Source organism: Botrytis sinoallii (genome assembly GCF_014898435.1).
Source record: "Botrytis sinoallii strain Bc 23 chromosome Unknown BSIN_022, whole genome shotgun sequence".
Classification (NCBI taxonomy): domain Eukaryota; kingdom Fungi; phylum Ascomycota; class Leotiomycetes; order Helotiales; family Sclerotiniaceae; genus Botrytis; species Botrytis sinoallii.
Window position 1 is genome coordinate 758,250 of NW_024066049.1, and position 25,756 is coordinate 784,005.

Here is a 25,756-nt window from a genome sequence, read left to right on the forward strand (position 1 = left end):
TTCATATTTATATATCCGGTGCAACTATATACGTCAGGAATTATAGATTTTGAAGAACTTTACAATTACTGTCACTTTTGTATTGGCAAGTCGGATCAAAATTTTGTGATAATGTTACTTTACGGCAGATGGCAGTTGGCCAGTGGACTACCCTTTACGACCTATTCCTAATGCATCTCCATCCTCATCCTTTCCAAGCAACCCTGCTGGATTATGATTTTGACCTTGATAGAAAGCCCCAATGCTTTTGAACTCAGTATGCCCAAAAGATAAGCATATACTCAAGTACTATAACCATGTCCCTTTAAAGGGTGATATAGATGCCACTATATGCGCCCACAGCCTTGTATACGCAAAATGAGACCCAAAAATAAAAACAATATCCACGAACGCCACTTCCTTGCCCATGGTAACGCCTGTATCAATTCATTTCGGAAACGCCTTTTGTCCATGTATTGGGTATCATCCTCCCCCCAGAAGCAATTTGCGAATAAGCACAAATAATATCTTAAAAAGGTTATAAAAAATTCTGCATATCAATCTGTTCTCTTTCGTGTAAGAACAGGTCTCTTCCTCCTATTCGCAACAGGTGCCATGCCAACGAATGTTTCATTAGAATCATTGCCAAGGCGATCATAACGTTCATGACCGACAGTAATAAGTTTGACCATATTTCCCAATGCAACTACGATACTGTTCGTGCCCACTTTCGTGACTGGGCCAAGTTTACCAACAAGTAATACCTGATCGTAAACTGAATTTAAGGGCACTGAGGTTTCATCTCCTCTCGACCCTAAGCTCCAAACCTCCCAGCCGTCATTTTTGCCTCCTGGGTGATCTAGATTAGACCTCCTTCCCGAAGCACCCCGTCGTCGAAGTCCGCCGCTTCCAATCGACCCCAAAAGTTGATTTCCTACTGCTTGTTTATCTTGATCTTGTATCTTCCGTACACCTACCACATACCCCGATTGGAGTGCTTGCCAATCACCAGGATTTTCTATACTAAATCTTCGCTCTACGGTTTCCCGCCATAAACAACATGTTTTAGAGCCTGGTTTATCAGGATCACGGAAACATATAGTATCGCCCTCTCTGCTTGGCAGATATGATTGCATCATCATATTACCAGTCTCAATGCAAGTATACATAAATGCAAACGATCCCAAACCAACAGAACCACATTGTGGCCTTCGTCTTGTCGAATGAACACATTGCAGTGTTCCTGGTTTGATGTTCTCTGTAACAAATGAATGAGTGACATTATGAGTGTGTATATCAACAAGATCAACGCTGTGGTCGCGTATAGCGAGAAAGGATGATAATGCCGGCAATGGAAGAATTGAGTTGACATCTTTGTCATCGGATACCCAAGGGAGTCTAAGATCATATGAAACCCAGCCAGATTTCTCTTCAACTGCAACATGTACACAACCACGTTTTGAGGCGGTTATGATCTTTGGAGGTGGCAGGAAGCCATTCGTAACAACTTTTTCCAAATGTGGCTCAACACAAACCAATGGCGTGCGGCATATTTGTAGTTCCTTTGAAACATGATCCTCCATATGAAGTTCTGACATGAGACCGTTATGGCGGACGATAATCACTGGATCAATCAACTCAACTTCATTGTGGCTAAAGAAAAATGCTTCGGGTGTTCGCCCTTTAACGTCCACGGGCATTGTCGGACCCCATCGTCGTTCAGGAATGTTCCATAAGGCGACCATTTTCTTCGACAGTATTGCGAGCCAATTCGAGTCGTTATCGATCGCCATAGCCAAAACAGGAAACGGATCGATATCGGATCCAGGGTCTTCGACTACATAGCTTCGGCCATTATGCTGTGCATTCCAAACACGGATCCATCTGTCCAGACCAACTGAAACGATAATTCCATCACGAGAAGCTGTCATTAGGACAACATCCAAAGCATGTCCAGAGCCGAATGTTTTAACCGACAACAGGGGTTCGTCGCCATGACCCTTATGGTCTTCATCGTCAGAAGGTTCATCAGACAAGAGATATTTGATGAATTGATTCACAATCACACCAGTGATGATAACAAACAAAAGGAACGGTAGGGACTGGTTCTCGATAAAGTCATAAAAAGCAGGGAGGAACGATCTCACACCCAGTCTGTTTGGTGTCCGATCTGAACCGTTTAGGACGAAAACTAAAGGATCGTAAACTTGAGCAACGAAACTGTGAGCATGTGGTTTGACAATGCTAATAAGCTCATGAACAGTCTCGTGGTCTTGCAATCGGAGCCAGGCAGTTGGAGTTCTAGCTTGATGAACATCGACCTCTAGAATTGAAGAAGCCGGCGCAGTTGTTTTCAATACGAGTTGATTACTTTGCAAAATACCTTGATCGAAATGCCATTGGCAAATTAGTACTGCGATAATAATCACCACGGTACCGACAATACGAGTCGAAGGCATGTTTCCTCCACGAAAAACGAAATCAGCCCATGGTTTAGAAGAAGATCTTTCTGGTGATGGATAGCTTCGTTCCCGAGAAGAAGCCGAGAGTGTGTCGTTCAATTGAGGTCTTCGTACATCGATGCTTAGAACGGGAGCGAAGAACATTAGTAGGTAGAAGAAATCAAAGATTAGTGCAAAAGTAGCGAAGCGACAGAAAGTAGCTTGCCCTTCGCCTCCAAACTTGGATACAACCCACAAGAAGAGAAGCCTCTGGCCAGTGTTCGTAAGGAATACATGTCCGTTCTTTCCAAAGGCTTCTGCGGATCTAAGAGTCGGATGATGTGATGAAGGCGTGACAATAAAAGCTCTCACGAGTTGAAGCATGTTTTCCGTGCCGCAAAAGACAACAATCAAAGGATAGTATTCTCTGGGTATCATAGACAAATCCGTTTTGATAATAGCGCAGATGGTGAACGTCGAAGTGAACGTAAAGGCCAACTGAGTAGTTGCTGCAATGAGAAGACCAAGCCTTGACTTGAGAGCCCGTAGGCCCCATAAAGTTGCGACGAACCACCATGCGCCAAAAGTGTATGCGGCCGCCAATGCAATCGATTCCCAAGTAGCAGTAGGTTGAAATAAGAATTCATAGGGAGTGCTTCTTAACGAGTGACCATCGGAAGGAATCATGCGCCAGTCATCAGATCCTTTGGCTGCCAGTTGAGCTGCTCTTCTCTCCCAATATCTCCCGACAGGCGAGTCAAGCATGTGAACCAAGGTTATGACCAAGGCATCTGCAGCCACAAGATGGTGGTCCTCAAAACGCTTACCACTGAAGACAATAGAGTGCCTCAAGGTAACATTGACAGAGGTTGACTGGTGCAAGTTTTTGTTGACCGTCATCACGATGTCGTCATCAGCTGAGATCGCTTCCTTCGAGCATGACCAGTATTGTAATGGAGAATGAAAGAACCAAGATGAGTTTGTTAGACCGTTTACTGCATGAAAGGCATCCCGTGCATCCACTGATAATTCATTTTGTGTATAGTCAACCTGGGCATGCTTAGCCTCTTTGCGAGGGTCAAAGTTGATAGTGGGGCCTAAAATATGATCCTGTATCTCTAATGCTGCTTGGAGAACATCTGGTTGTAAAGCTTTCATATAGCTTCCTATTCCGGTATTAGCTCTCCTCTTTTCGAAACCCAGAGTAATAACACACCATGTACCCATATCGATCGCATTACCACATCCGGTTTCCTCGAATCATCCAATGCCTTCAAAGGTTGCGCGGAAGACCATACATGATGTGGTAGATTTGACGCGCCATTGGTGAAGCCATTTGTAAAGAGAAATGGAAAGGGATATATAAGTAGTGTTGCGATTATAGCAGAGATAGTTATGGCAGCGACGGAGTGCTTTGCGACGTTGTATCCGAATTTAGTGAAGTGATCTCGAATGGGATGTTTGGTGTCGAGGTCGGGAGGTTCCGTGGTTCTAATGAAGACAAGCTTGATTAGATATGTAAACTTTTGTCAAGCAGATCAGTTCATTAAACCACTTACCCTCTGAATGGATAGAGGAGGTACCATATCATGGTGTCGAGGGATGGGTCTTGCCCTTGTCCTTGATCTGTTGCCAACCACTCCAAGTATGGCGGCGGTACCTTTTTTCGAGAACCTTGATAAACTTCAGTAATAGATTTGCGCCAAGGTATTAAGTTCTGCGTCAATTAAAGTATGGGTAGTAGAACAGATCGGTATCGATACGATAGTGGTGGAATTGAAATTGTTGACGTCGTGAGGAATCTCAATCATGGTGTTATCGCATATACAGATGGTGTATTGTATTAGTGGTAGGTAGAGGTGGTAGTGGTAGTAGTAGTAGTAGTGGTGTCAGTGCTGTTGCTGGTGCTCGAGTGAGTATACCTAGAGACGAATCGGAGATGTGGGTGGGAACATGGAAAGCTTCGAGGAACCTCACAATCGAAGTGCTGACATATTTGAATCAAGTGAATGGAAGGTACTGGGTCGATCTTGGTTGATTGACAATTGACGACTTGATCGAGGGTTTCGGAGTGAATGGGTGAATGGATAAATGAATGAATGAACGAATTGAGGTCTCCTGGAGTAGCGTTGTCAATTCCTTTTCTCATCAATCAATCAATCAATCAATCAATCAATCAATCAATCAATCAATACTTGGTAGAGTTTAAGTTTAATTTGTTGTCATTTTCATCGAATCGCAGAATCGAAAATACCTAGGATGGTTGTAGCGTGCGGACTAGGTGGATGAGTCTGTGAGGGCAGCTATTGAAAAAAATGGCAGTGAAGACAGTGCAGAGTCTGTGTGAAGTCCGTCCCGAGCCAAGGAAATATGTGGATTCTTTTCTTTTCCCTCTCGGAATCCGGAGCCGAGCAAATCAAATGGCTTAATTCTTACTTGGGTCCTTTGATGCTTTACCTTGAACTGTTCAGTTGAGAAAAGGTTTAAAAAAGAAGAACCAATGGTTTCCCTCGAATTTCTTATGACAGAACAAACGATGAATGTGTGTATGTGGGACTTTCCCCTTGTATTCGATCCTGATCCAGTTCAGTGAATGAATCTTGGAAGAGCTGCTGGAGTGAGATGGGAGGTATGAAGTCGAATAGAATGATAGAATGAATGGCAGAACGACGGGTGAAACTTACCTGGTAACTACTGAAACGTAAAGGAGACCATGGTATGTACCTGGTAGATAATCCTGTATATGTGTACACTGTGAGACTGTATATGCGTATAACTTCCAACAAGCTGCTAGAACCTCTCCCCCTTCTCCTCTCCCATTCTCTAGTGCCTTCTCTAGTGCCTCCTCTCTTTCTTTACCTCTTTCCAAATCTGTCGATTCCACCTCAAACCATGCATGAACTCGGCACAGAAGGGGTCGCTAATTCGAATGATACTGTATGATACTTTAATGAACAAACGCGAGATGTCGATTGGGAACCGGATGTTGCTTCCGAATCCCCATATATGTGAAGTGAATAATCCAATGAACTTGTCGGCGGCTGCGAGAGGTTTAAAGAGATACTCGATAACACAGCAGTGTTGTACCTATACAATGTCTCTCAAAATTGATCATGTTGTACGAGATTCCGTCCCTATCCCTATCCCTTATGTGAAAGTTCGAACCTTCGCTTTTTCTCTGATTGTACATCCTTTGTATGTGGTGTGGTCTGGTATCGATGATCGAACGGTGCACCTGCTCTTTCTGAATTCTTGAATATTGAGGCTGCACAATGACCGCCTTCATAGTATCCCACAACTCGACAATATAGATTCTTGTACTATACCTGGATACCTACGAGGACTTGTGTTTCCTCATTTTCTTCTCCTTCTGACTTGAAAGCTTACGCCTATCGACAAGCCCTGGATTGGCTTTTGCCACAAAGAACGAATCATGCTAAGCTGAGTTGAAAGCTAGAGCATCGGCATCAAGTCCAATTGAAGATCCAGACCCTTTGGCAACCTGTAGTAAATTTCAAGATAACGAAGGGGGGTGTGGCTGTAAGTGCATGCAGCTGCAAGAGGTAAGAGGCAGAAGGTAAGAGGTCAGAGAGAACTAGTGATTGCGACCATTGTGTCTAAATAGAAAAGAGATGCAGCAACAGCAACATCGAGAGCGATAGCAATAGCAATAGCAATAGCAATAATAGGAAAGGAAAAAAAGGCCGGCAAAACCTTCGTACAGAGTGGGCGTTCACTTAAATCTATATAATTCCTTTCACCACCGTTTCTTAAATTTACTCCTCTTCCTTTTGTCTGGAATCAATTCAATCATCGTATGGTTTTTAACATTCTGACATGTCCATCGCCTGATTTTGACGGCATTTTTATGACCGATGGCCTAGTTAGGCGTACTAGAAGTGCTAAAACTTAAAAAAAGACATTTTCAGGTCCCTTGAATTTTGAATTGAAGAAAAAGAAATGAGAGAACCCGAAAAAGGCATTTTCAAGCGTTCACCGGTGGCTGATGGATTTAACTCGAGTTCCAATCAAATGTCCCAGGTTGCCCCCAATCATCAATATATCATTAGCATTACCTAGGTAGGTAGCATTAGCATTAGCATTAGCATTAACATATCAAGCCACCACTGGCAAATGGAATCCTTCCCATCCGACTTTTGCGGGGGAACTTGTACAGAGTGCCACCAGTGCTGATGGAGATGATCAACATGATGTGACTTTCCAGAAACTTCGGTACAGCTGGAGTTATCTTCTGGTGCAGCCTATGTGGGTTTGGTATCCAGCGATAATGGATTTGTCTTGAGAACTCATCTTGATTTCAATTCCAATATGACTACGAGTACGTGTGACAGGCATGGATGTAGGTAGGTAGGTAGGTAGGTAGGTAGTAAGTATTACATGGTAGGTATTTATTCGCATTCCATTGCCCAGAAACATTTATATGCCTCTTTGAAAACCCCCAAATAAAAAGAGACTTGATGAAATACTACCAAGTACTAGGTACGTACCTAGTCTGTAGGCGAGGCAGGAATCATGTATCTACCTCGCCAAGGTAACATGAGAAGACATACATGCCTAAGGGGTAGACTGCATAAGATATACTAGATAGGTACCTGGGTATTTTAACCAGGCGTTTTATGCAGGTCCTCATGTAGCAAAAATGAATTAGCCAATACCTCGCTACTTAGCTACTTAACTACTTATTAGTAGGTAATCAACAATCATCTTATAAACATCTTCTTCCTCAAAGGACTACTTATCGATACAAGTACTAGCTACCTATCATTCCCATGTTGTGGCGTATACAAGGGACAACATTTTGATTCTGCAGACACCCGCTTTCCAAGACCTTTTTGTCGGCCCTTTAATAATTCGGGAACGGAAACATTCAGGCCATTTTATTAGGCGAAATTCCTATTCCTGATCGACAGCCTCAATCTGATATATTTGAAATTTGAAAGCAAACCCGTTGTTCGATTGGTATATGCGAAGAATTTTCTCCAAAAGGACAAGTGTGGTTCAATTCGATTCAATCAATACCCTTAAAAGTATTGTTTCCATGACCCTCACCAATTTGGGTAACGAATTGTGAATGAAGGCGGTGAGAAGCAAAGTGTGTGTACCTACCTATCTGATAGGTATCTCTCCAGATCCTCCCAACACAATCTCAAAAGGGACTTCTCGTCACAGGACTAAAGTAACACTTGTGATTCCTGAATCATTCTCAACCTTCTCAATGTTATCTCATCCATCTAGATCTTCCTCACCACCATCACCACCACCACTGCTAACTTTCGTCAATTCAAGTCACAGCAATGTCGAGGGAAAAGGAATACAAATTATTAATCTTGATACTTCAAGGCTATCTATGTATTCATCACTACGTCATGATACACATCAATCCTCGTGGGCATTATGGTGTTTTTGGTGATACATGAAATCTACTTTTGGAATCATGCTATGCGAATGCGAACCATCAGAAAGGACGGATACTTACTTTCATGAGGCTGGATTTGCATATATATATACCATATTTTTAAGCGCCGCATGTCGGTGTTCAGTAGTCTGAAGTCTAAAACCGGTGGAAATAACAAGTGTCACCATCGTCACTGTACTTGATCATGTACTTGCCCCACGAACCTGTCTATTCCTGTCGCAAACCATTGCTGCCATTTACAGAGATTGCCAGGGGATTCTGCATTTGGGGCTTAGACATTAGCAAATTCATTGACTGTGACTGTTCTCAGATACTTCAGAGGTACAGTAATTGTTTAGACCCAGTATGCATGTCGTTTCGTCGAATATCGATACGTTGCACTGCTTATGAGTAAGTAGGCGATACTTCACTGCAAGTCGTCTCGCCGAGAGGTAGGTAAATTTTTCAGATATTTCTACAACCATGGCATTTTTGCGTTTCTATTCTTATCTATCTCGCTCGAACTCAATTGAGAGTGCGATAAACGCTCTAAAACATTTCGTACCTTCCAGAGTTGGATGAAAGATATTCCCACCGTCAAATCAACGTTGCTCCTACCCTTTCTCCTCCTTCAGACAATACGCAATCCTTCTCGTCCCCGATTCTTCTTTCCTTCTATCTCTCTTTGCTGTTGTTTTCTCTTCCTTGATCATCTTATTCTAAACATCTGTTAGGATGCCTGCAAATTAAGTATTACTTTGTGGCATGATGCGCTTCTACAACCTACAATATCCTTCAGTATACCTAAAAACACAATTAACAAATCCAACAGGAATTACATTCCATCGTTACAAAGAAAGTCGTAACTTTCGTCCCAAATGAGAATGGACTCTTATGGTCCATCGATACTGGCAACAACCATCATTTTCCTCATTCTTGGCGTTTTTGTTGTCTCACTCCGTTACTATACTCGAGTGGTAATTCGAAATACCATTGGCCATGATGATTTTCTCATTCTCTTGTCTCTCGTAAGACATATCATCAAAATTCTCAGTATTTGGTTTTCTGACTGGGGTTTTAGGGCCTTTATATCGTGATGGCATCATTACTCTTCGTCGGCGTTCAACGAGGCATCGGTCAACACAAGAAGGGGATGAATACGGGTGATATTGTTGAAAGCTCGAAGGTCTCAATACTGGTTCTGAGATCATACAACCAACTGACAATCAGCAGTACGTCTGGCTCACGGTCTTAATTTACATAAATGCTGTTACGGCGGTCAAAGCTTCCTATGCCACATGTCTCCTTCGTCTCACTGAGGCCAGTCCTTGCGCATACGCTCTTTGGGTTGGGCTATCAATCAATGTTATCCTATGCTTCATAGCAAGCTTTTACCTGATTTTCAATTGTCGACCAATTTCATACGCTTGGGAGCAAGGCGATTCGAGCGTGGATGGATATTGTAATTACGACTCAGCAGATGCTCTAGGCTATGCATGGGCCGGACTATCTCTAGCGCTATATCTCCTCTTTACCCTTATTCCGGTCGCATTAGTTTGGAATATGCAAATGCACATCAAAACAAAGACATTCGTTGTCACTGTCCTGGGATTAGGATTATTGTAAGTATCACGTATATCCTCGACATTTGAGTTGTGAAATCTGCTGACGGAGTGCCAGCGCTGGTGTTGCTTGTGCTGTACGAATCGGAGTGTTTGCTGTGGAATTAGATTATACAGATCCTCTTTGTTCGGGACCCTATCCTATTGCCTTGACATGACTATGACTAATGAGCATTCACAGATTCAATATCACCAATGCTTATTTGGTCCGTAGTTGAAGCTGGTTTGGGAATTGTGGCAAGCTGCATCGCAACATTACGACCTCTCCTTCGACACTACAACATTCAAGGCCTAGAGGAGATTGGACTCGAAGGCGAGGTCGGGCACGGTGAGGGTGGACGAGGACACGGTCAACCGGCATACAAAATGTCAACAGTATCCCAAATCCTTAACAAATTCACAGGCCATGGTGCACATACCGTGACCGTCATTCACCAAGGAAGTGAAGCTACGATTCCCGCGAATGGGCAAATCAAGGAGAGAAGAACGTACAATATCACTACCCTTCAGAGAAGTTCGGCGGACATGCAACACGAACGTGAAATGCAAGGAGTTGCTGGCAAAGTTCCCGAACCAGACGATGTGAATACTGGGGGTTGGTGAGGGCAGAAAAGATTCATAATGGTTCCGATAACATGGTAAAATTGGTCTTCGAGAAAAGAAGAAGTTGGGTCAAGGGTTCATTTCATATTCAGGTTATGGTACTGTTTTGATCAATGCGAATACATTTTCAGGTTCTGTTCTATACTGATTACATGTTGCTTACAATGGTAAAGAATGCTTACAAGTGCGCAAGTGTACACAATCTTTGCTGGATTCTTCCTGTATTAAACCCTCTCTACCCCATGTTTGTAGGTGACAGGGTAATATTCGGCAAATCTACCGGTCAATCTAGAATACCCGAAACATTGCAAGGGCAATGAGGTTATCCGTACGTGATCCAGGGTAAGCAAATTAATATCCGTTCGCCATGCATTCGCCGAGCCGGAACTCTCTTTTTCTGGCTAGGGACCTAAGAGAACGGTGATATCTTAAGTTTGTGTGGATTCTTCAAAGACTAATTAAGAGGTTGGGATCATAATTGTGGGGCAATTTGGTTTTACCACCAATAGAATTACGTAGATGTTTGAGATCGGAAGACTGATAAATCCCATTAACGGTGTACGAGAGGAATGTTCGGAAAAGGTGAACTCGGATTAAGATGGAGATAGAGTTGTAGGTGAATGAATCGTCTGATAAATCCAGGAACAGTATGAAGTTTATCGTGTATGCATGGGGGGAACACTGGGCGTCACTTTAGGATTCGGTCTTACTAGTCTCCCACATGGGTACCCTTTCTGCATGCATGATGTGAATGATGAAGAACTTAAGCTTGTCAAAGCATGCCGATATTGGACAAGGTCTAAATCGTACGTCTTGAAGGTTCATATAAATGGGTGGTATCGCCGCCATATTCGACGTGATCTCTGGGTTTCCAGACGAAACTCAAGCTTTCAATATGTTCATCTCAAAATCCCTCATCTTCACACTCGCAAGTTCTCAGGTTCTCGCGTCTAGACTATTTGTGGCGTCATATGCAGGAACCGTTACTACATTGTCACTCGATGAAGATGCAAATGGTGCATATTCATTCGAAGTCATTGCGACATCTACGGCTTGCGCGGCCAATTCCTCGTGGATCACTTTAGATTCTTCCCGAGATATTTTGTTTTGCGCGGATAGAGGATTGACTGCAAGTAATGGAACTCTCAACTCGTTGAAGATTCAGGACGATGGTTCTTTGGTGGCATTGGATAGAGTTGAGACACCGGTTGGTGCCGCGGCCACAGTATTGTATGCGAATAATACTGCTTTGGCTTTAGCTTATTAGTAAGGATTCACTCATTCATTCCGGCTTGACTTGATTTGGAGACTCGTACTGAATGACTGGCCAATAGTTCCTCAAGCAGCGTAGGAAGTTTGGATGTCTCCTCCGCAACTAACATCCTCCCTCTCCAAACTTTCACCTATAACCTTACTACTCCCGGCGCGGACCCCCAATACGAAACCGCACCGCATCCACACGAAGCAATCACCGATCCAACAGAATCATTTGTCCTCGTCCCAGATTTAGGTGCTGATCTCGTGAGAATCTATCGAATCGATCAAGATACCAAGTTATTGGAACCACTTGAGCCATTGAAAACTCCCGTCGGAAGTGGACCCAGGCATGCAAACTGGCTTGTTTCAGAAACAGGAATCACGTACTTTTATTTGGTCAGTCAGTTGACTAACAGACTTACGGCATATGAGGTTACGTATGAAAGTGATAACACTTTGAGTTTTGAAGTGAAGTTTGAGAGGAGTCTTTTGGAGACGACTACCCCAGGCGAAGAATTGCAGTTTTATAGTGCCGCGTCAGGGATCCAAATAACAGTAAGTGATTAATTTTCTGAGGAACTTTCTTTCTCCTGAATAGAAAATTTCTTTCCAAATTTTGCCAGTTGGAAAACCACATGAAATTAATATGCCTTTTAGCCCGATCATAACTACCTCCTCATCTCTCAGCGCAACGATACACACTTCAGTATCCCCGATCCTTCTTCCCCATCAGCCACAAATATCATTCCCTCCGATTCTCTCTTGACATATTCTTTAAATCACTCAAATGGTAACTTCTCACTCGTTTCAATTGATGCTGCTGGAGGTAGTTTCCCAAGACAGTTCTCTATCAATAAAGCTGGGGATTTGGTAGCTGTGGGCTTGCAAAATGATGGAAGAGTAGCGTTGTTGAAGAGGAATGTGGATGGAGGAGATTTGGAGATTGTCGCCGGAATTGATATTGAGGGACAGGTTGTTTGTATTGTTTGGGACGAGTAGGCGAAAGGGTTATTAGTGTTGATCCGAGGATAAATTCTGCGTCGAATGTCGTCATACTGGCCTCGACATCAGATTTAGAACTCGACATAAATGAAAACTTTTCTCCCACAGCTTTTCACGTGCATTTGATTGTAGAGTAGTACTCTAAACTCGATCATTTATTTGACAGTCACAATTTGATTTTCGTATAAAAAAGTATTACTAGTTGACATAGATGTCCACTAGAGGATAGGAATTTCAAAGTTAAAAGTCACGTTTGTTAGATTTCTACGAGTACAGTTTGAATCCTTCTTCCCAGATTTTGTTACTGGATCAATCCAAGCCTTTCCACGTTTCTATTGGGCTACTCAGACTTTTCCACACTCTTCTCAGACCTTTCTGGTAGCCATATTCATGACAAGATACATAAAGAGCATTGCCAATAAACCCGAAAATAGCTGGATAATTCCTCGCTGAGCCATGTCGCCTTTTCGATTCTTTTCGAGTTCTTGCATGCGTTTAAAAAGTTCAATCATCTGAGTAGATAGTTGAATCATCTGAGTAGATGTTTGCTATATTGCAAGTCAGAATTCTCTCAAATCTTGGGATATAGAACGAGGGTACCTTAGATTCTCCATTATTAGGAAATGGAATTTTATCAATATCCAACTTCATCAACGCGTCTGATTTTTGTTCCCCGTAAAATTGATCAGGTTGTATATTCTACATATTATCTCCTAATGCAACCAGGAAGAACGAAAATCCTCACATTTTTCGTCACACTCAGAATCATAAGTACGGATTCGTTCAAACTCACTCATGTATGCTTTCATATAATGATCGGTGAATTTAGCGTTGAACCCAGCTTCATATGATCGGTGGAACGAGTCCCAACATGCTGTTTGATATGCTTCGTTGTAGGCCTTTTTATACATTTCGGCGTAGAGTTTCTTGTAGGAGTCTTCTGGACTGCAAGAGGGCTCTGCTATATCGGTGTCGGCTGGGGCTTCTGGTACTTCCGGATTGCATGATTCAGCTGTATCGGTGTCGGCTTCTGAGTTCTTTGCATCAATGGATGCAGGCTCGGTAGACTGGGTCCATAAAGCGGCCTTTTGTTTCAGTGTATTTTTCACCGAGGGAGGCACAGTTGCAGGAGAATAGACATTTCGTTCGTCGGAGGAGAGTTCCGGGGTCGCAGATTCTAGGTTCATGATTATTGAGTTAGACATGGGTATTATCGGTCTGGTTAGGCAAGCCTGGGTTTATTGTGATTAATATGGTGTTTTTGAAGTTTGCTTGATTTTGGAGAGAGTGGGAGATGTAAATGATGTTTTGAAAATTGGATATAGGTGAAGGTTTTGTCACTTTTTGTGCCTGATTCTCACCAGCATGGTGACTGTTGTGTTAGAGAAATAAGAGTCAGAAGCCTTTCTTGACTCTTATTTGTGTTATGAGACATCATTCCAAAGTCACAATACCCGAGGTGCCAAAATTACATGCTTTATGATTCCCTCACGAACTTCGTTGAGCTGGCTTCATCATTTGCTCTCATTCTTCCAACTGAGGTAGTCGGTAACTGCTGTGTATTGCCCAATTTCTTTTTCCTACACCCTCTCCGATTTATACCCTGCGCTCCTCCATCTACATTTTTTACGCCTTGTTGTATTTTTGTTTTATGTTGTCATGGATTTGCTTACACAAATGTAATCCATCACCTTTCTTTCCAAACAAGGATGGTGAAATCATGATGTGAATCGAGGGTATGTTAGGGGTCGTTTTGATATCGCGAGGGTCTTCCTCGTTCTGTGTCACTTAATCAATTGAAAATTTCATCAAGTAATGGTATCAAGCAGTAATGCAAAGTTATGTTTATATCATGAATTTGTAGCGCCACAGCTTACAGCATACTCGTCAAAGGAAGGTGTTTTAATTTTTAAGATAACCAAACCTGCTTCATGCGGCTAACGATAAGAAAAAAGAGAAAAGGGGTGTGTGTTGAAACGATGATCAGTGATTATTCGTTGGTTTATTTATGTTCTATGTTCCCTCAAAAGCGCGATAATACCAGTCTTAAATCCATTGCGACCCTTTCACCACATCTTTTGTACTCCCTACTCCATGTTCTTGGTACCTCTGAACTGTGAAGTCTTAGTCCTCGAACCTCTTTAACCCGGTGTATCTCCAAATTTCATAGCTTGAAAATTGTCGCTGACGTTCGAGTTCGTGGGAGGGCAACACGAAAGTCCTTTTCAACGCCGTAGGCACTATTATTCTAGAGTCGCTGTATCTTTCATTTTACCCGGCATGCAAGTCTGGCATTTCAGGGAGAAAGAAACCAAGCGCACGCGAATGTGAGATTCTGATTCGCATCCGCATTTGATAAACACGGTAGAGTAGCTCTGACAACATTTTTGGTACATGCAGTGAGGCTCTTAAAGGGATCAATCTACTCGTACTCGATTGAATGGATACCCTTCAACATGGATGGGTCGCGAAGTCTATCAGGTTGACAAGAACCTTCCTCTAACATCATCCACTTGAACGATGTCATCACGTTCCTGACGCAACGTAATCTTCCACTGCATCCGTAACGAGTCTTCTTGTTCCATAGCTTAGGTAGCTCTACTAACTTTACATGTGAGAGATTCTTATAACCCATATACAAGAGGCCTTTCAATTCCATATTTAACTCTCTCAAATGCAGTAGCTCTTCCGGATCTAAATGTAACAGAGTCTTCCACTCTATACATAGTGGATCTGTCCATCCATCTTCCACTTTCACATGTATAACAATATCCTGATCTCGCACCATCTTTACTTTGAAGTTTAGGCATCGTGGTTGGCGAATTGGAACCACTACTCCCAGGGCAAGTTATGCATTCACTTCCACATAAAACGTCCACGAATACATGACCCGCTTTCCATCCCTTTTTACAAGCCCAAGAGTAGATATAGCCAACACACCCGTCCTTGCACTGGTCTCTCCTGTAGATAGAATCTTTCGATTCATTAGAGATTGGATTACTTGTGTGTCCGTGATGCCAGACATGTGCTGCCCATGTACAGAGCTTTTGAACTTCTGTTGGGATCTCTCCTGGCGAAGATTGTGGAATATTCTCGATGTGAGTCGTGGGGAATATTTTGACCGTGTATGTTGGTTTTGAAAGCAAAGCGTTTACGGCAGGAATTCCACCGCATGATGCGTTGTTGAATTTCATAGCAAAGATTCTTTGTGACTGAGTACATTGTTGAAATTGTTGATGAAGCTGTCTCTGGAAGTGTCGAGAATGTTTTCGAGGTCTCTTTGAAATATATGGTCGTGTAAGTATCAGTAGGTGCTGCAGTTGTAAGCAAAGGTTAGAAGGAAGGAGGGGAATCCCGCGCTTTTGAGCAATATTATAAGTGTCGTTATAACGCCAAGCAACCTGGATGATAAGTTTGAAATTATACGTTCAATTTTATTTGAGCACGAAATCCAATTTGAACGTTTAAAATACCGTGGATGACAGTGCTCTTGTTGATAAATCCGCATTTTTCATGAAATGACTCCGGTAAGATCATTCCGGTTAGCCATTAAAGTATTTCTAGCTGTGACGAATGATACATTGCGGGGTCGAGAGGAATCATGATTCATCGTGATTTTCTGAGAAGGACTAGATGAACAATTGGATTTCGGGCTTTGACTGTCTCGAGACTGTTTGGTCAAGTCACCCTTGAGCACAAATCGTCGTGTCACCTGTTCAGGGAAAACCCAACCACTGCAAATCCAGGTTCACTCACTGAGCCAACCACCCAACACATTCTACACCTGATGAATTTTGGCAATGGATCTACGTTGGTATACCACACTTTCTTTAAGTTCAATAGAGATCATTGAATGACTGGAGTAACAGGCTTGAGCGATATTCAGAAAAAGGAAATATTTGCAGTCATGTTAGCTACAGGAATACAATAATCACGACTTTCATTTAAACGAATGGTGCCACATAGTAGGGACTCTCGAGGTAGGTCACCGTTTGCACGAAATAATTAACAACCAACCTCCTCTAGATGTGGGAATCGACTATGAATCTTTCATATTCGATGTCTATGACTGGCTTTCCATAAAGCATTGAGTCTTATGGTTATGCTACTCAGCATCCTCATTCAATTAAAGGCGTCAATAATATTTGAGAGTGGTAACAAAAATTGATCAAGAATTTGTTTTATGGTTCCAGCCGCATTATAAACTTCACATATGAGAGCCTGGAGGGTTAAAAACTCCAACTAGCATCATTTGAGCCACACCGTCAAATTTATAGAGTACTCCAGGGCTTGGTACACAACCTGCCGGCAATCGTTGTTGTTAGTGGAAATGCAGATATTTATTAATCAACATCCTATAAATCGAATAATATCAATCAGATTGGGTGATAAAATTATAATCCATGGCATCGGATGGATTGACCAAGATTTTGATGTTAGAAGGTCAAGCGCTAGGGTCAAAATTCACTTTGATCGAAGGAAATCAATTTCAATTTACATTACAAATTCATGAAACATGCATGATTCCAATCGCATGGTCTTAATCAATCTATTTGATGTTCCATAATTTGCTCAAAAGCCGTGTATACAATAGAATCACCAAGAGCTATATTACATTCATTGGTTGAGGTGCGATTTGTAATAAATGATGATATAATTTTATATCCAGTTGAAAGCCATGCATTTAGATTATTCCTCCTCAAAATACGACATAAAAGCTATCGATAACCCCCCCCCTCCCCCCCCAAAAGAAACCTTGCGACTGGAAACAATTAATACGTGGTATGGGATGTTATACTCAATCTAGTTCAAGGTTAAGAAGAACCTTGAGATTAATGAGAAGATAGTGTTGTCCATTGATACCGCGTCGATTCGGTTGCCTATGGGCGTGAAGTCTAAGTTCTTGAATTGAATTAGTGATTTTCTATATCACATTTCTGACAAATATACAAGAAGAGCACTTACTGTTTAGTAGATCTGGAAGGCCTAGAGTCGAATTGACGCGGACGGCCAGGGGGAGGCTGCCCTTCAACAGATTCATCGTCGAGTTGTTCAGAAGAGTTATCGTGCCGCTCACGATGACCGCTTCTGTGGCTGGATTTTTTACGGTCACCGCGACCCTTCGAATTATTATTATTGGATTTTGATTCGGGTTTGCGCACTAAACCTTTTGAGGTCGTAGCACCTACATATCCTGCGTGCTTCAAAACTTTTCCCAGCAGACCACCACCTCGGATCTCTCTTTTCGAGTCGGGTGTGCTCCAGTCACCCGGAAAACTGTGATTCCAGGGATGATTAGATTTGACAGAATCTCTTATTGAGGATGATCTTCTTCTATCATCGCAAGGAGTTGAACTTTGCGAGCTTTCTCGTGAGCCTAAGCCACCTCCGAGATCGCTGCCATGTGCATCAGAGACGGAAGACTTGCTTAAGCTGGCTTGTCTTCGACCGTGCGCGACTTCCTGTAGGGGAAGTCTACCACGAGTCTGGTCGCCATATCTTGGATCCTGAGGGAACTCTGGGCCTGGATAAGGATTTCGATTTTGATCTCTTTCTCGAGCAGGTCGAATTTCTTCAATTGGTATCGGTTGTACTTGCTCGGGAGGGGGGCGAGTGCCGTGGGGTGCACGAACATTCAATTCTTGAGGGAGAGGTCTTGAGTCCGCGGCAGCAGCAACCAACTGTGGGGGGATAGGCTGGCCTTGACGTCTACCTTCATTAAAATTCTCTTGCTGTGCTGGTTGCCTTTGGAAATTTGAAGGGTGCTGGGGTGTAGGATCAAAGTAGCTGGGAGCTCCTCCTTGCGGATGTGGTGGCGCTTGAGGACGAATGCCAGCGAACACACGCCTTGCATTTTGAAGATTTGGATGTACTTGCGCATCCACCGAGCGATGATGATTGTGATCGACGTCTATTGGAAGCTCTCTTTGTGGAAGTGGTGGTGTTTGTGTATCCGATGGACGATGAGGGTTCTTATCAAGATGCTTTGAAACTCCTTTGCGAACAGATTGCCATGAGCCAACCGATTTCCATGAGCGAACAGATTCCCCTGAGCGAGCCGATCCTTCCGAGCGAACTGATCCTTCCGAGCGAACTGGTTCTCCTGAGTGGGATGGGTGGGATTGGGGGGCAGAAGGTTTGGCTGATCTTTCCCCTTCCCTTGATTTCTGTTGACAATTTGGGGTTGGGCTACTCATGATTGCTTGCAATAGAAGTAGAAAAACAGTGTTTGTTTATAGATTTGTTCTGAATGCAGTAAATGAATTTTTTTCTTTTAATGTAGATGTAGAGGAGAAAGTGCTTGAACCGGGGGACTTGCAGGCTTAAGAGGTGCTTTGCAGCTCTCATTCAAATCTCTTAAAATCATGATGATTCATTACCCTATGGTATGAGTTGTCAATATGGCTGCAAATCTTGACAGATGTGACTTAAAATTGATAAAAAATCACTGAAAGAGGATCGAAATGACTGTAAAATGACTGTAAAATTGAAAAATGACGGGAGTGATAGCAGAATGATTGGAAATAGAACTCCATGACAGTGAGATGACGTCCAAATGATGTATGATGGTTGATATGACTACTATTTCATGGATCAATCACAATGATTTCTATTCGGCTGTGAAATGAATGTAAAGTTCACAGGACTCATACACGAGTTGGGCGATGAATGGAATAAGGTAGGCACAGTTATGTGACTGCGATGAAAAGTAAGGCCTGGATATCTGATTCCTACCCAAGATGATGACACTTATTACATGAATGGAACTGACGATCAGAATTGTTATTTGACCTCTTACAGACCTAACCTGATGATATTTAGATCTTGAATAACCATGTTCTAGCATAGATGGAGGTACGGTTAAAACTTTACCATGTTGAATGACTTAAATACATGCACAGAATGGTGTAAGTGAAACACTGTAGTGGGCAAGCAAGAGAGGCAGGACCCTAAGCAATGGTATAAATCTGACTTGACTCAAAAAGTAAGCATGAGAAAAGGCACATTCATAAGTGTAGACTCAACTATGAGCTCGTACACTCTAAGACGCGTCTTCTTCACTGCGGAAAGCTTTAATGGAGGACAATTCAACTACGTACGCTTTATTGTAAGTGACTTTCCGTGATAACTGAAAAGGGTCCCACACAATCAACCGAAGGCAGCCTTAAAGTAATTGGTTGTTAGACAAAGGGACAAAAGCACCTTCAATTGTTTGGAGAATTTAAATATACTAGAGATTCGAACTGGAAACTCCGGCACAAATCGCTTTGATCTTTCCACAACCGGCAGTATTGCCATAATTTATTATCTATATCCAAGTATTTTGCGCTACCTAGCAAAGCTCCCGCAGGCCAAAGGAAGCGCTATTTCCAACAGAAACTTTATAAACGTAGAATCTAGAGAGGGAAAAAATCTCATTGAATCGTTTCGATCCTGGGTATTCTCTTGAATGTATCTCATCATCCTCGAACTGGCCAAACAGCCCTTCACATCGCATGTCCTTCCGGCCCATGGATGAAGTCATTCTCAAACCTTCCCCACCCACCTGTCGGCTCATCACACATCTTCAGACTATGAATCCTTAAGTCATAATGCCCATCTTGCGGTCTCTGTCCCTGGCAAACGTTTCCACCCATTGCTACGTTAATGATAACCTGAAAATCATTCAACCTCCTCGTTCCCTCCGGCACCGTCGCTTTCATAACGACCTTCCCATCGATATACCAGACCATCTTCCCTCCTACACCATTTTCAGGTTGGTTCCACGCAAACTCATATGTATGTTGTGCATGATGCATGTTATGCACCGGTGTTTCCACAACCCTATGTTTATTCCAATCCTCCCCATTAAAATGACCCCAATGCAAACAAGTGTGATTAGTCGCATCCCCGTTCCACGTCTCCATAATGTCTATCTCTCCATCATTTGGCCATGTGAAAGGTTCACGCGGGAGGAGCCAGAAAGCCGGCCAGATTCCGGGGGCACAGGGTGGTGTAATAGTTGCTACGAGACTGCCGCGATCCCGAGCTAGTGTCATATGGCTGGTTAAGCGTGCGCTTGTAAATCTGCCGTTTGAGGCAATGGCTCGGAGGACCAGACAACCGTTTTCGTGGTGGAACGAGTTTTCGCGGTCTGCGATGTAATTTTGGAGTTCATTGTTTCCCCAGCCATGATCGCCTAGTTGATGTTTGAAATTATCGGAAACGTGCGTGTGAGGAGCGAAAGAAGGTGTCCAATAAGGATGAATTGCAGAATAGGATGGTCTATTCTGAGGAATTGGAGGAGGTGCGCCTGCATTGTGATGAGGTTGAACTTGAGGATAGTATCCCGGTGGTGCGGGTTGTGGTGGTGGGGGTGTATGCGTAGTGGATTGACCGGGGATGGAAAAATTGTGCTGAGCAGCAAAGGCTTCGCCCTTAGCTTTAGCTTTGTCGAGAATACTTTTGAAAGACATATTGATCGTATGGGGTTTGGTTTGGTGTAAAATGTGTGAGATTTTGACGTGAAGTTAAAGCACGCATGTTACGTCAGTGTGCGGATCGGCCCGCAAAATCATAAGGCTGCGCTACTTGCGGGGTCACTCGGTAAGTTCGATTTTTCCACCCCTGAGATCTAAGAGGGTAACTTTTTTCGGGTTTTGTTAAACGTTTGATACAACCTCAGAATTTATGGGTTCGATTGAAATGACGAGATTTTCACTCAGGGCAGGGACCTAATATGACTATTACGAGTAGTGATTATACACTTCCTTTATGCTATAATCTATTCGCGCTTTTCGTCTACGACTCTCTCATCTCATCTCCATCTTTGACAGCAAATACAAATGTACGAACATATACCTATTATACACATCTACTCTTATCATTCATTATAAAAATTTCGTCTTCTCCATACTGTTCGTGAATAACTCTCTACACCTAACTCTACTGCCCAATCTCGCACACAGTAAGAACGCCCCACTCAATTTTCGATGTAAACTATAAGTTTCTTCTGGCGGTGGCGCTAGTCGCTCTCTGATCATGATCGGAATGAGAGCCTTTACTCTTTCAGTAATGGTTTGGTCTCTGAAATCATAAATCTCCGGGGAAGACTCTAAAAATGGTTCTGCGAGAGTGAGAACAGATTGTATGTGCGCGTCTAACATCGCCTTAGATTCTTGGCCTGTAAGATACCCGAGATCGATAGACAGAGCGCGAACTGTATCTCTCTCTGATCTTGAGGCTGCGTCTAAGAGTTGTGTGTATTTAGTAATGAACTCCTCGGGATACTCGCGAGAGGCACCAAAATCGAGGAGTTCTAATTTATTGGTATGTGCGTTGTAGAGGAAATTTGTCCAATTAGGATCAGTCTGCATGTATTTGAACTCAGTAATCTCTCGAAGACAGAGGCGTAGGATCTGGGTTCCAATCCAGTCTCGTTGCTCTTGCGTAAAACTTTGAACGCGAGTAACACCAACTCCTTCCATATATTCCATAGTAAGAACCTGTTTCCCTGATGCTTCGGAAAACACTTTTGGTACGACGAAAACATCTTCTTCATCCGCTAGGAGTTCCTGGAAACGTAGTCCGCATTCCGCTTCTCGAATGTAATCACATTCCCATCCCAGCTCTGTCCGAGCATTTGCTATCGTTTTATCGAGGAATAAGCCTTTTGGTAAAAGACGAGATGCTGTTAGTAGGATTGCAAGGTTATTTAGATCGGAGTCTATGGAATCTGCGACTCCAGGATATTGAATCTTTACAGCAACCTTTGCACCCGTTGATTTGAGTGTTGCACGATGAACCTGACCGATAGATGCAGCAGCCAAAGGGACTTCTTCAAATTCGCCAAATAAGTCTCTCCATCCAGGTCCGAGATTTGCTATCAATACTTTGTTTCTTTGTGAAGCAGGCATGTAGTCTGCTCGATCCTGAACTCGTTGCATTACTTCTTGGATTGGCGCCGGAAGCATTTTGGAGTCTTGGAAACTGATCATCTGGCCCAATTTCAAAGCCGCACCTCTCATCCGAGACAATTTTGTCACAAGCCTCTCCATGTTACCCGCACTCAACATGAAAGATCCCTCGCCGCCACCGCCACCAACTCGACGAAGACTTTCGCTGATAGCCCCTCCTACCATGCCAGCAGCGAGGCCACTATAGTTCCATAACCTTCCAAGTCTTGAAGAAGGAACACTAGATTCTCGCAGCTTATATGGGGCGGGCTGTGAGCTTCCCTCTGGCTGCAACTATATTATTGTCAGATCTCAGTGTCACATGCATCAAGTGCGAGAGGAGTTCATATTTACAGTGTTATTACTACTTTCTTTGCTAATATCTGCCGCTAGCTTCTCGATACCTTCATCGTTTTGACGAGGAGTCTGGAGAACGGAATTGAGTGGACTATCCGGGGTGGTCGGTTCTGCTTGAACAGATGAACGAACATTGAACGTATCCTGGTCCTTATTTCTTGCGAGTTGGGTTTGGTCTACAGGGGTGTCTTTTACTCCCTTTAAGCCCAGGGTACCTTTACCTGACCCTTGAATTTTTCCTCCCAATAACCTAGCAACCCTTGGGCTGTAGAAAAGATCTGTGTTGATGCCCTCGGGCAGCTGTTCTTGCTCAGGAATTGATTCAACAGAGGGTATTTGTTTAGTCCTATCAACAGTTTCTGAGAAAGTATCAGAGTTTATAGCATCATCCCTCAAATGTTGATCATTTTCCTGTATATCGGATGTATGTTTCGGTATCTTGGCCCTGGGTAGGGAAGACAAGGTAGGTGATGTGTGTCTTGATCTATCATAGAAAGAATCTTCATCATGCCCTTCTTCCAATGGATTATTTGAATGCCCAATTACATCTGCAGTGACTGATGGAATTTGGCGCTCGTGTTCTCGCTGAATACGTTTTACATTGTCCGCGGATAAAGGCTTAGTTTTTGGAATAGGGATGGTCGAGGCACTCGAAGCCGCAGGATGCAATCCCTCACTATCAATCGGATCGAGCTTGGGTCCAGCTTTTGATCGGATAGGAGTTGTATCTGCATTTAATTCGGCAGTATCGATATCTGCGTTTTGGGGAGAGATTGTTCCATCTGGAAGAGGGTAACTTTTGGCCTTTTCCTGTTGAATATGCAGATCCCTTTTCGGAGTCGGGTTGACAGACGAATTTGACTCGGACTTTTTGTAGAAATGATCCTGCTCTAACCCCTCCTTTTTCTCTGGGGCATGCTCTTGTTCCTTCGTAGATTCTCTGCTGGGTATAGGTCCACTGTCATTCGGTTGAGAACTGGTTGTATAATCTGTCGCCTCCTTGGTCCATTCTGGCACATTATCATTCAATCTCGATGCAAGGAAAGATGCTGCTTTGGCAGTCTCCGTAACTCGATCCGTTTGATTGCGTACTGCTCTTGCTAGAGTAGAGGTTCTATTGTATACATCAATTTGTCTTGTCTTTAGTGCAATGTGCTTCTGTGCAACCCCACGGGAAGCATTAAAGAGAGCGGCCAAGTCTAGAATCCTCTTCCCCGCCATAGTTACCAAACAATTAATTCAATAATTCTCATGAATTCATGCCGAAAAAATTAGATAATGAATTCCGCAGAGATATGTTCAAAAATTTCGACGGCTGTCAAGTTCATCGATAATTCTTGCCGAGCCTCAATCCTTGTAGATTTGGAAGACGTCACTATCGATATCCATGGATCGTGAGATGGTGTGGCTTGTGTGGGCACGGCAACACTCGAGTATAGCTCTACAAAACAATCATAAAAGATGAAATCCAGAAAATATAATAGTTACAAGACAAATGTATTCGAAATTCATGAAGAATCATTGTAATTTCGTAATTTTCGTACCATCTAGCATGTTATTATACTTAAGGTCATTAACGTTCATAACAATGTAACCATTCTGATCTATCTATAGCCAATTGAGAGCTCATGTATCGGTAACCTGTGTCTACTAGGTATGTGGAACCTGGACAATATTCCTAGCTTCCGTAGTTAAAGAATGACTTATTAGCATTCACAGGGTATCTTATTATTAGTTGATCGCCCAAACGCCGTTCTATTTGCATAATCAAATATTGTTCAACTCTTCCCTGAAGGAGTCCATCTCGCCCGTAGGTTAGATTTTGTTCTCACAGTGCCTGGTGTTCTAACACCGAAAGTATCATTAGTCCCCCTACCTGAACCACCAACACGACTCCATAAGCGTTCAGCAGCTGGTGTAAGACCACCGGAGCCCACCCTAGGACTACTGGGAAATTTGGGCACAGGAGTCATCTCTACCTTCCCAGTCATACCAATTTTTGCAGATGTACGTTTACTTCTGGCTGTTTTGTCCACCATCCTGTGATGTAGGTCCTCCCGCTTGCTTTGCTCTTTTATTATGAATGGGTTTTTGGTATTATCGCCTGGGCCAAGATCGATAACAGGAGAAGGTGTATATGGTTCTTCCTCCGGTTCATCATCCACGAATGAATAACCATTTACACGCGGAGTTTCGCTTCCGTCATATCCAGACTCTGAATCCGCAATTCGTCGTTTTCCAGCTATGGCATCCCTTACAGCAGACATTGATGGGGAAGACGGTATGTTATTTTCCTCTTGAAGTGTAATCTCTGGCAACCTTGTATTGGCATATGCGACACCTTTTGGTGCAGCTCTCGATTCGTTTTGTGCTCTCTGTGCCACGGTCTCAATTGAATCTTCCACGCTTTCAGGTCGAAACATTAATCCATTGTTTGGCTTGAATTTCCAGGAGTCGGGTTGGGCTGGTCTCTCCTTCATATCTTGAATCGCAAGTCTGTTCCTTTTCCCGCCATCGTCTTCCAAAGATTGTCTTGATTGCAGAAGCTTTGTCTCAACTTCTTTCTGCTTCAACATCATATTAGATGCCACTTTATTCCCGGTCCACATCCAAGCATATTTTTCAGCTCGTTTCTGGTTCTGCTTGTCTAGTAACTTGTAAAAACTTTCGTTATCTTCGCTGGTATATAATGATTGAAATTTGGTGAGGCTCATGTTTGTATCGACTTCTACTTGGGGCGCCTGAGTTGCGTCTGAAGCGACTGACATTGGCGTATCTCCAGCGAATCCGCCAGGCGTTTCTGAAGCTCGAGATGGTGTTTGAATAGATGTACCACGTTTTCCAATACGTCTTCCCGGAGTCATAACATGTCTAAGCCTACGTTCAGCACTTGTGATCCAAGCTACATCTTTTGAGTCGAGTGCATCCAAGTATTCTTGTTTCGTTTCCGTTTCGAGTAGCCCTGGAAAGAAATCTCGAGCAATGATTTCTGAGATGGCATCGGTGTACGAATCCTCGTCAATGACATTCTTTGGTCGTTTAATTCGTTTTGGGGGTGGTGGCATCAAAGCAGTTTCATTTGCGCGTTTTGTGAGAGCGGTTGAGGTTGACGAGGTTGATTTTGATGGTATCAGATCCATCGCT

At 43.1% G+C, this 25,756-nt stretch overlaps 9 protein-coding genes across 9 annotated transcripts; 2 read left to right on the top strand and 7 right to left on the bottom strand.

The window, feature by feature from the left end:
- Positions 1-30: 30 nt before the first annotated feature.
- Positions 31-4,613, bottom strand: EAF02_009929 (uncharacterized protein). The gene is made up of 3 exons (XM_038905977.1): positions 3,980-4,613; positions 3,637-3,911; positions 31-3,586 (listed from the first exon to the last, which is right to left on the bottom strand). Exons 1-3 carry the CDS (start codon positions 4,009-4,011, stop codon positions 537-539), a joined length of 3,357 nt encoding a protein of 1,118 aa, XP_038754400.1. The 5' UTR covers positions 4,012-4,613; the 3' UTR covers positions 31-536.
- A 4,101-nt stretch (positions 4,614-8,714) lies between these two features.
- Positions 8,715-10,061, top strand: EAF02_009930 (uncharacterized protein; the record flags this gene model as incomplete). Its single annotated transcript, XM_038905978.1, has 5 exons — positions 8,715-8,864; positions 8,918-9,022; positions 9,070-9,458; positions 9,517-9,584; positions 9,640-10,061. 5 exons carry the CDS (start codon positions 8,715-8,717, stop codon positions 10,059-10,061), a joined length of 1,134 nt encoding a protein of 377 aa, XP_038754401.1.
- Positions 10,062-10,890: 829 nt separating this feature from the next.
- On the top strand, positions 10,891-12,424 carry EAF02_009931 (uncharacterized protein; the record flags this gene model as incomplete). The annotated part of the gene is made up of 3 exons (XM_038905979.1): positions 10,891-11,327; positions 11,396-11,873; positions 11,976-12,424. The coding sequence occupies 3 exons, from the start codon at positions 10,891-10,893 to the stop codon at positions 12,315-12,317; spliced, it is 1,257 nt and encodes a 418-aa protein (XP_038754402.1). The 3' UTR covers positions 12,318-12,424.
- A 261-nt stretch (positions 12,425-12,685) lies between these two features.
- EAF02_009932 (uncharacterized protein) lies at positions 12,686-13,507 on the bottom strand (the record flags this gene model as incomplete). Its single annotated transcript, XM_038905980.1, has 3 exons — positions 12,686-12,868; positions 12,921-12,979; positions 13,114-13,507. 3 exons carry the CDS (start codon positions 13,505-13,507, stop codon positions 12,686-12,688), a joined length of 636 nt encoding a protein of 211 aa, XP_038754403.1.
- A 1,437-nt stretch (positions 13,508-14,944) lies between these two features.
- Positions 14,945-15,514, bottom strand: EAF02_009933 (uncharacterized protein; the record flags this gene model as incomplete). The annotated part of the gene is made up of 1 exon (XM_038905981.1): positions 14,945-15,514. One exon carries the CDS (start codon positions 15,512-15,514, stop codon positions 14,945-14,947), a length of 570 nt encoding a protein of 189 aa, XP_038754404.1.
- A 1,701-nt stretch (positions 15,515-17,215) lies between these two features.
- EAF02_009934 (uncharacterized protein) lies at positions 17,216-18,517 on the bottom strand (the record flags this gene model as incomplete). Its single annotated transcript, XM_038905982.1, has 2 exons — positions 17,216-17,222; positions 17,286-18,517. 2 exons carry the CDS (start codon positions 18,515-18,517, stop codon positions 17,216-17,218), a joined length of 1,239 nt encoding a protein of 412 aa, XP_038754405.1.
- A 1,290-nt stretch (positions 18,518-19,807) lies between these two features.
- EAF02_009935 (uncharacterized protein) lies at positions 19,808-20,776 on the bottom strand (the record flags this gene model as incomplete). The annotated part of the gene is made up of 1 exon (XM_038905983.1): positions 19,808-20,776. The coding sequence occupies one exon, from the start codon at positions 20,774-20,776 to the stop codon at positions 19,808-19,810; it is 969 nt and encodes a 322-aa protein (XP_038754406.1).
- Positions 20,777-21,190: 414 nt separating this feature from the next.
- Positions 21,191-23,833, bottom strand: EAF02_009936 (uncharacterized protein; the record flags this gene model as incomplete). Its single annotated transcript, XM_038905984.1, has 2 exons — positions 21,191-22,549; positions 22,610-23,833. The coding sequence occupies 2 exons, from the start codon at positions 23,831-23,833 to the stop codon at positions 21,191-21,193; spliced, it is 2,583 nt and encodes an 860-aa protein (XP_038754407.1).
- A 557-nt stretch (positions 23,834-24,390) lies between these two features.
- On the bottom strand, positions 24,391-25,752 carry EAF02_009937 (uncharacterized protein; the record flags this gene model as incomplete). The annotated part of the gene is made up of 1 exon (XM_038905985.1): positions 24,391-25,752. The coding sequence occupies one exon, from the start codon at positions 25,750-25,752 to the stop codon at positions 24,391-24,393; it is 1,362 nt and encodes a 453-aa protein (XP_038754408.1).
- Between the last annotated feature and the right edge of the window lie 4 nt (positions 25,753-25,756).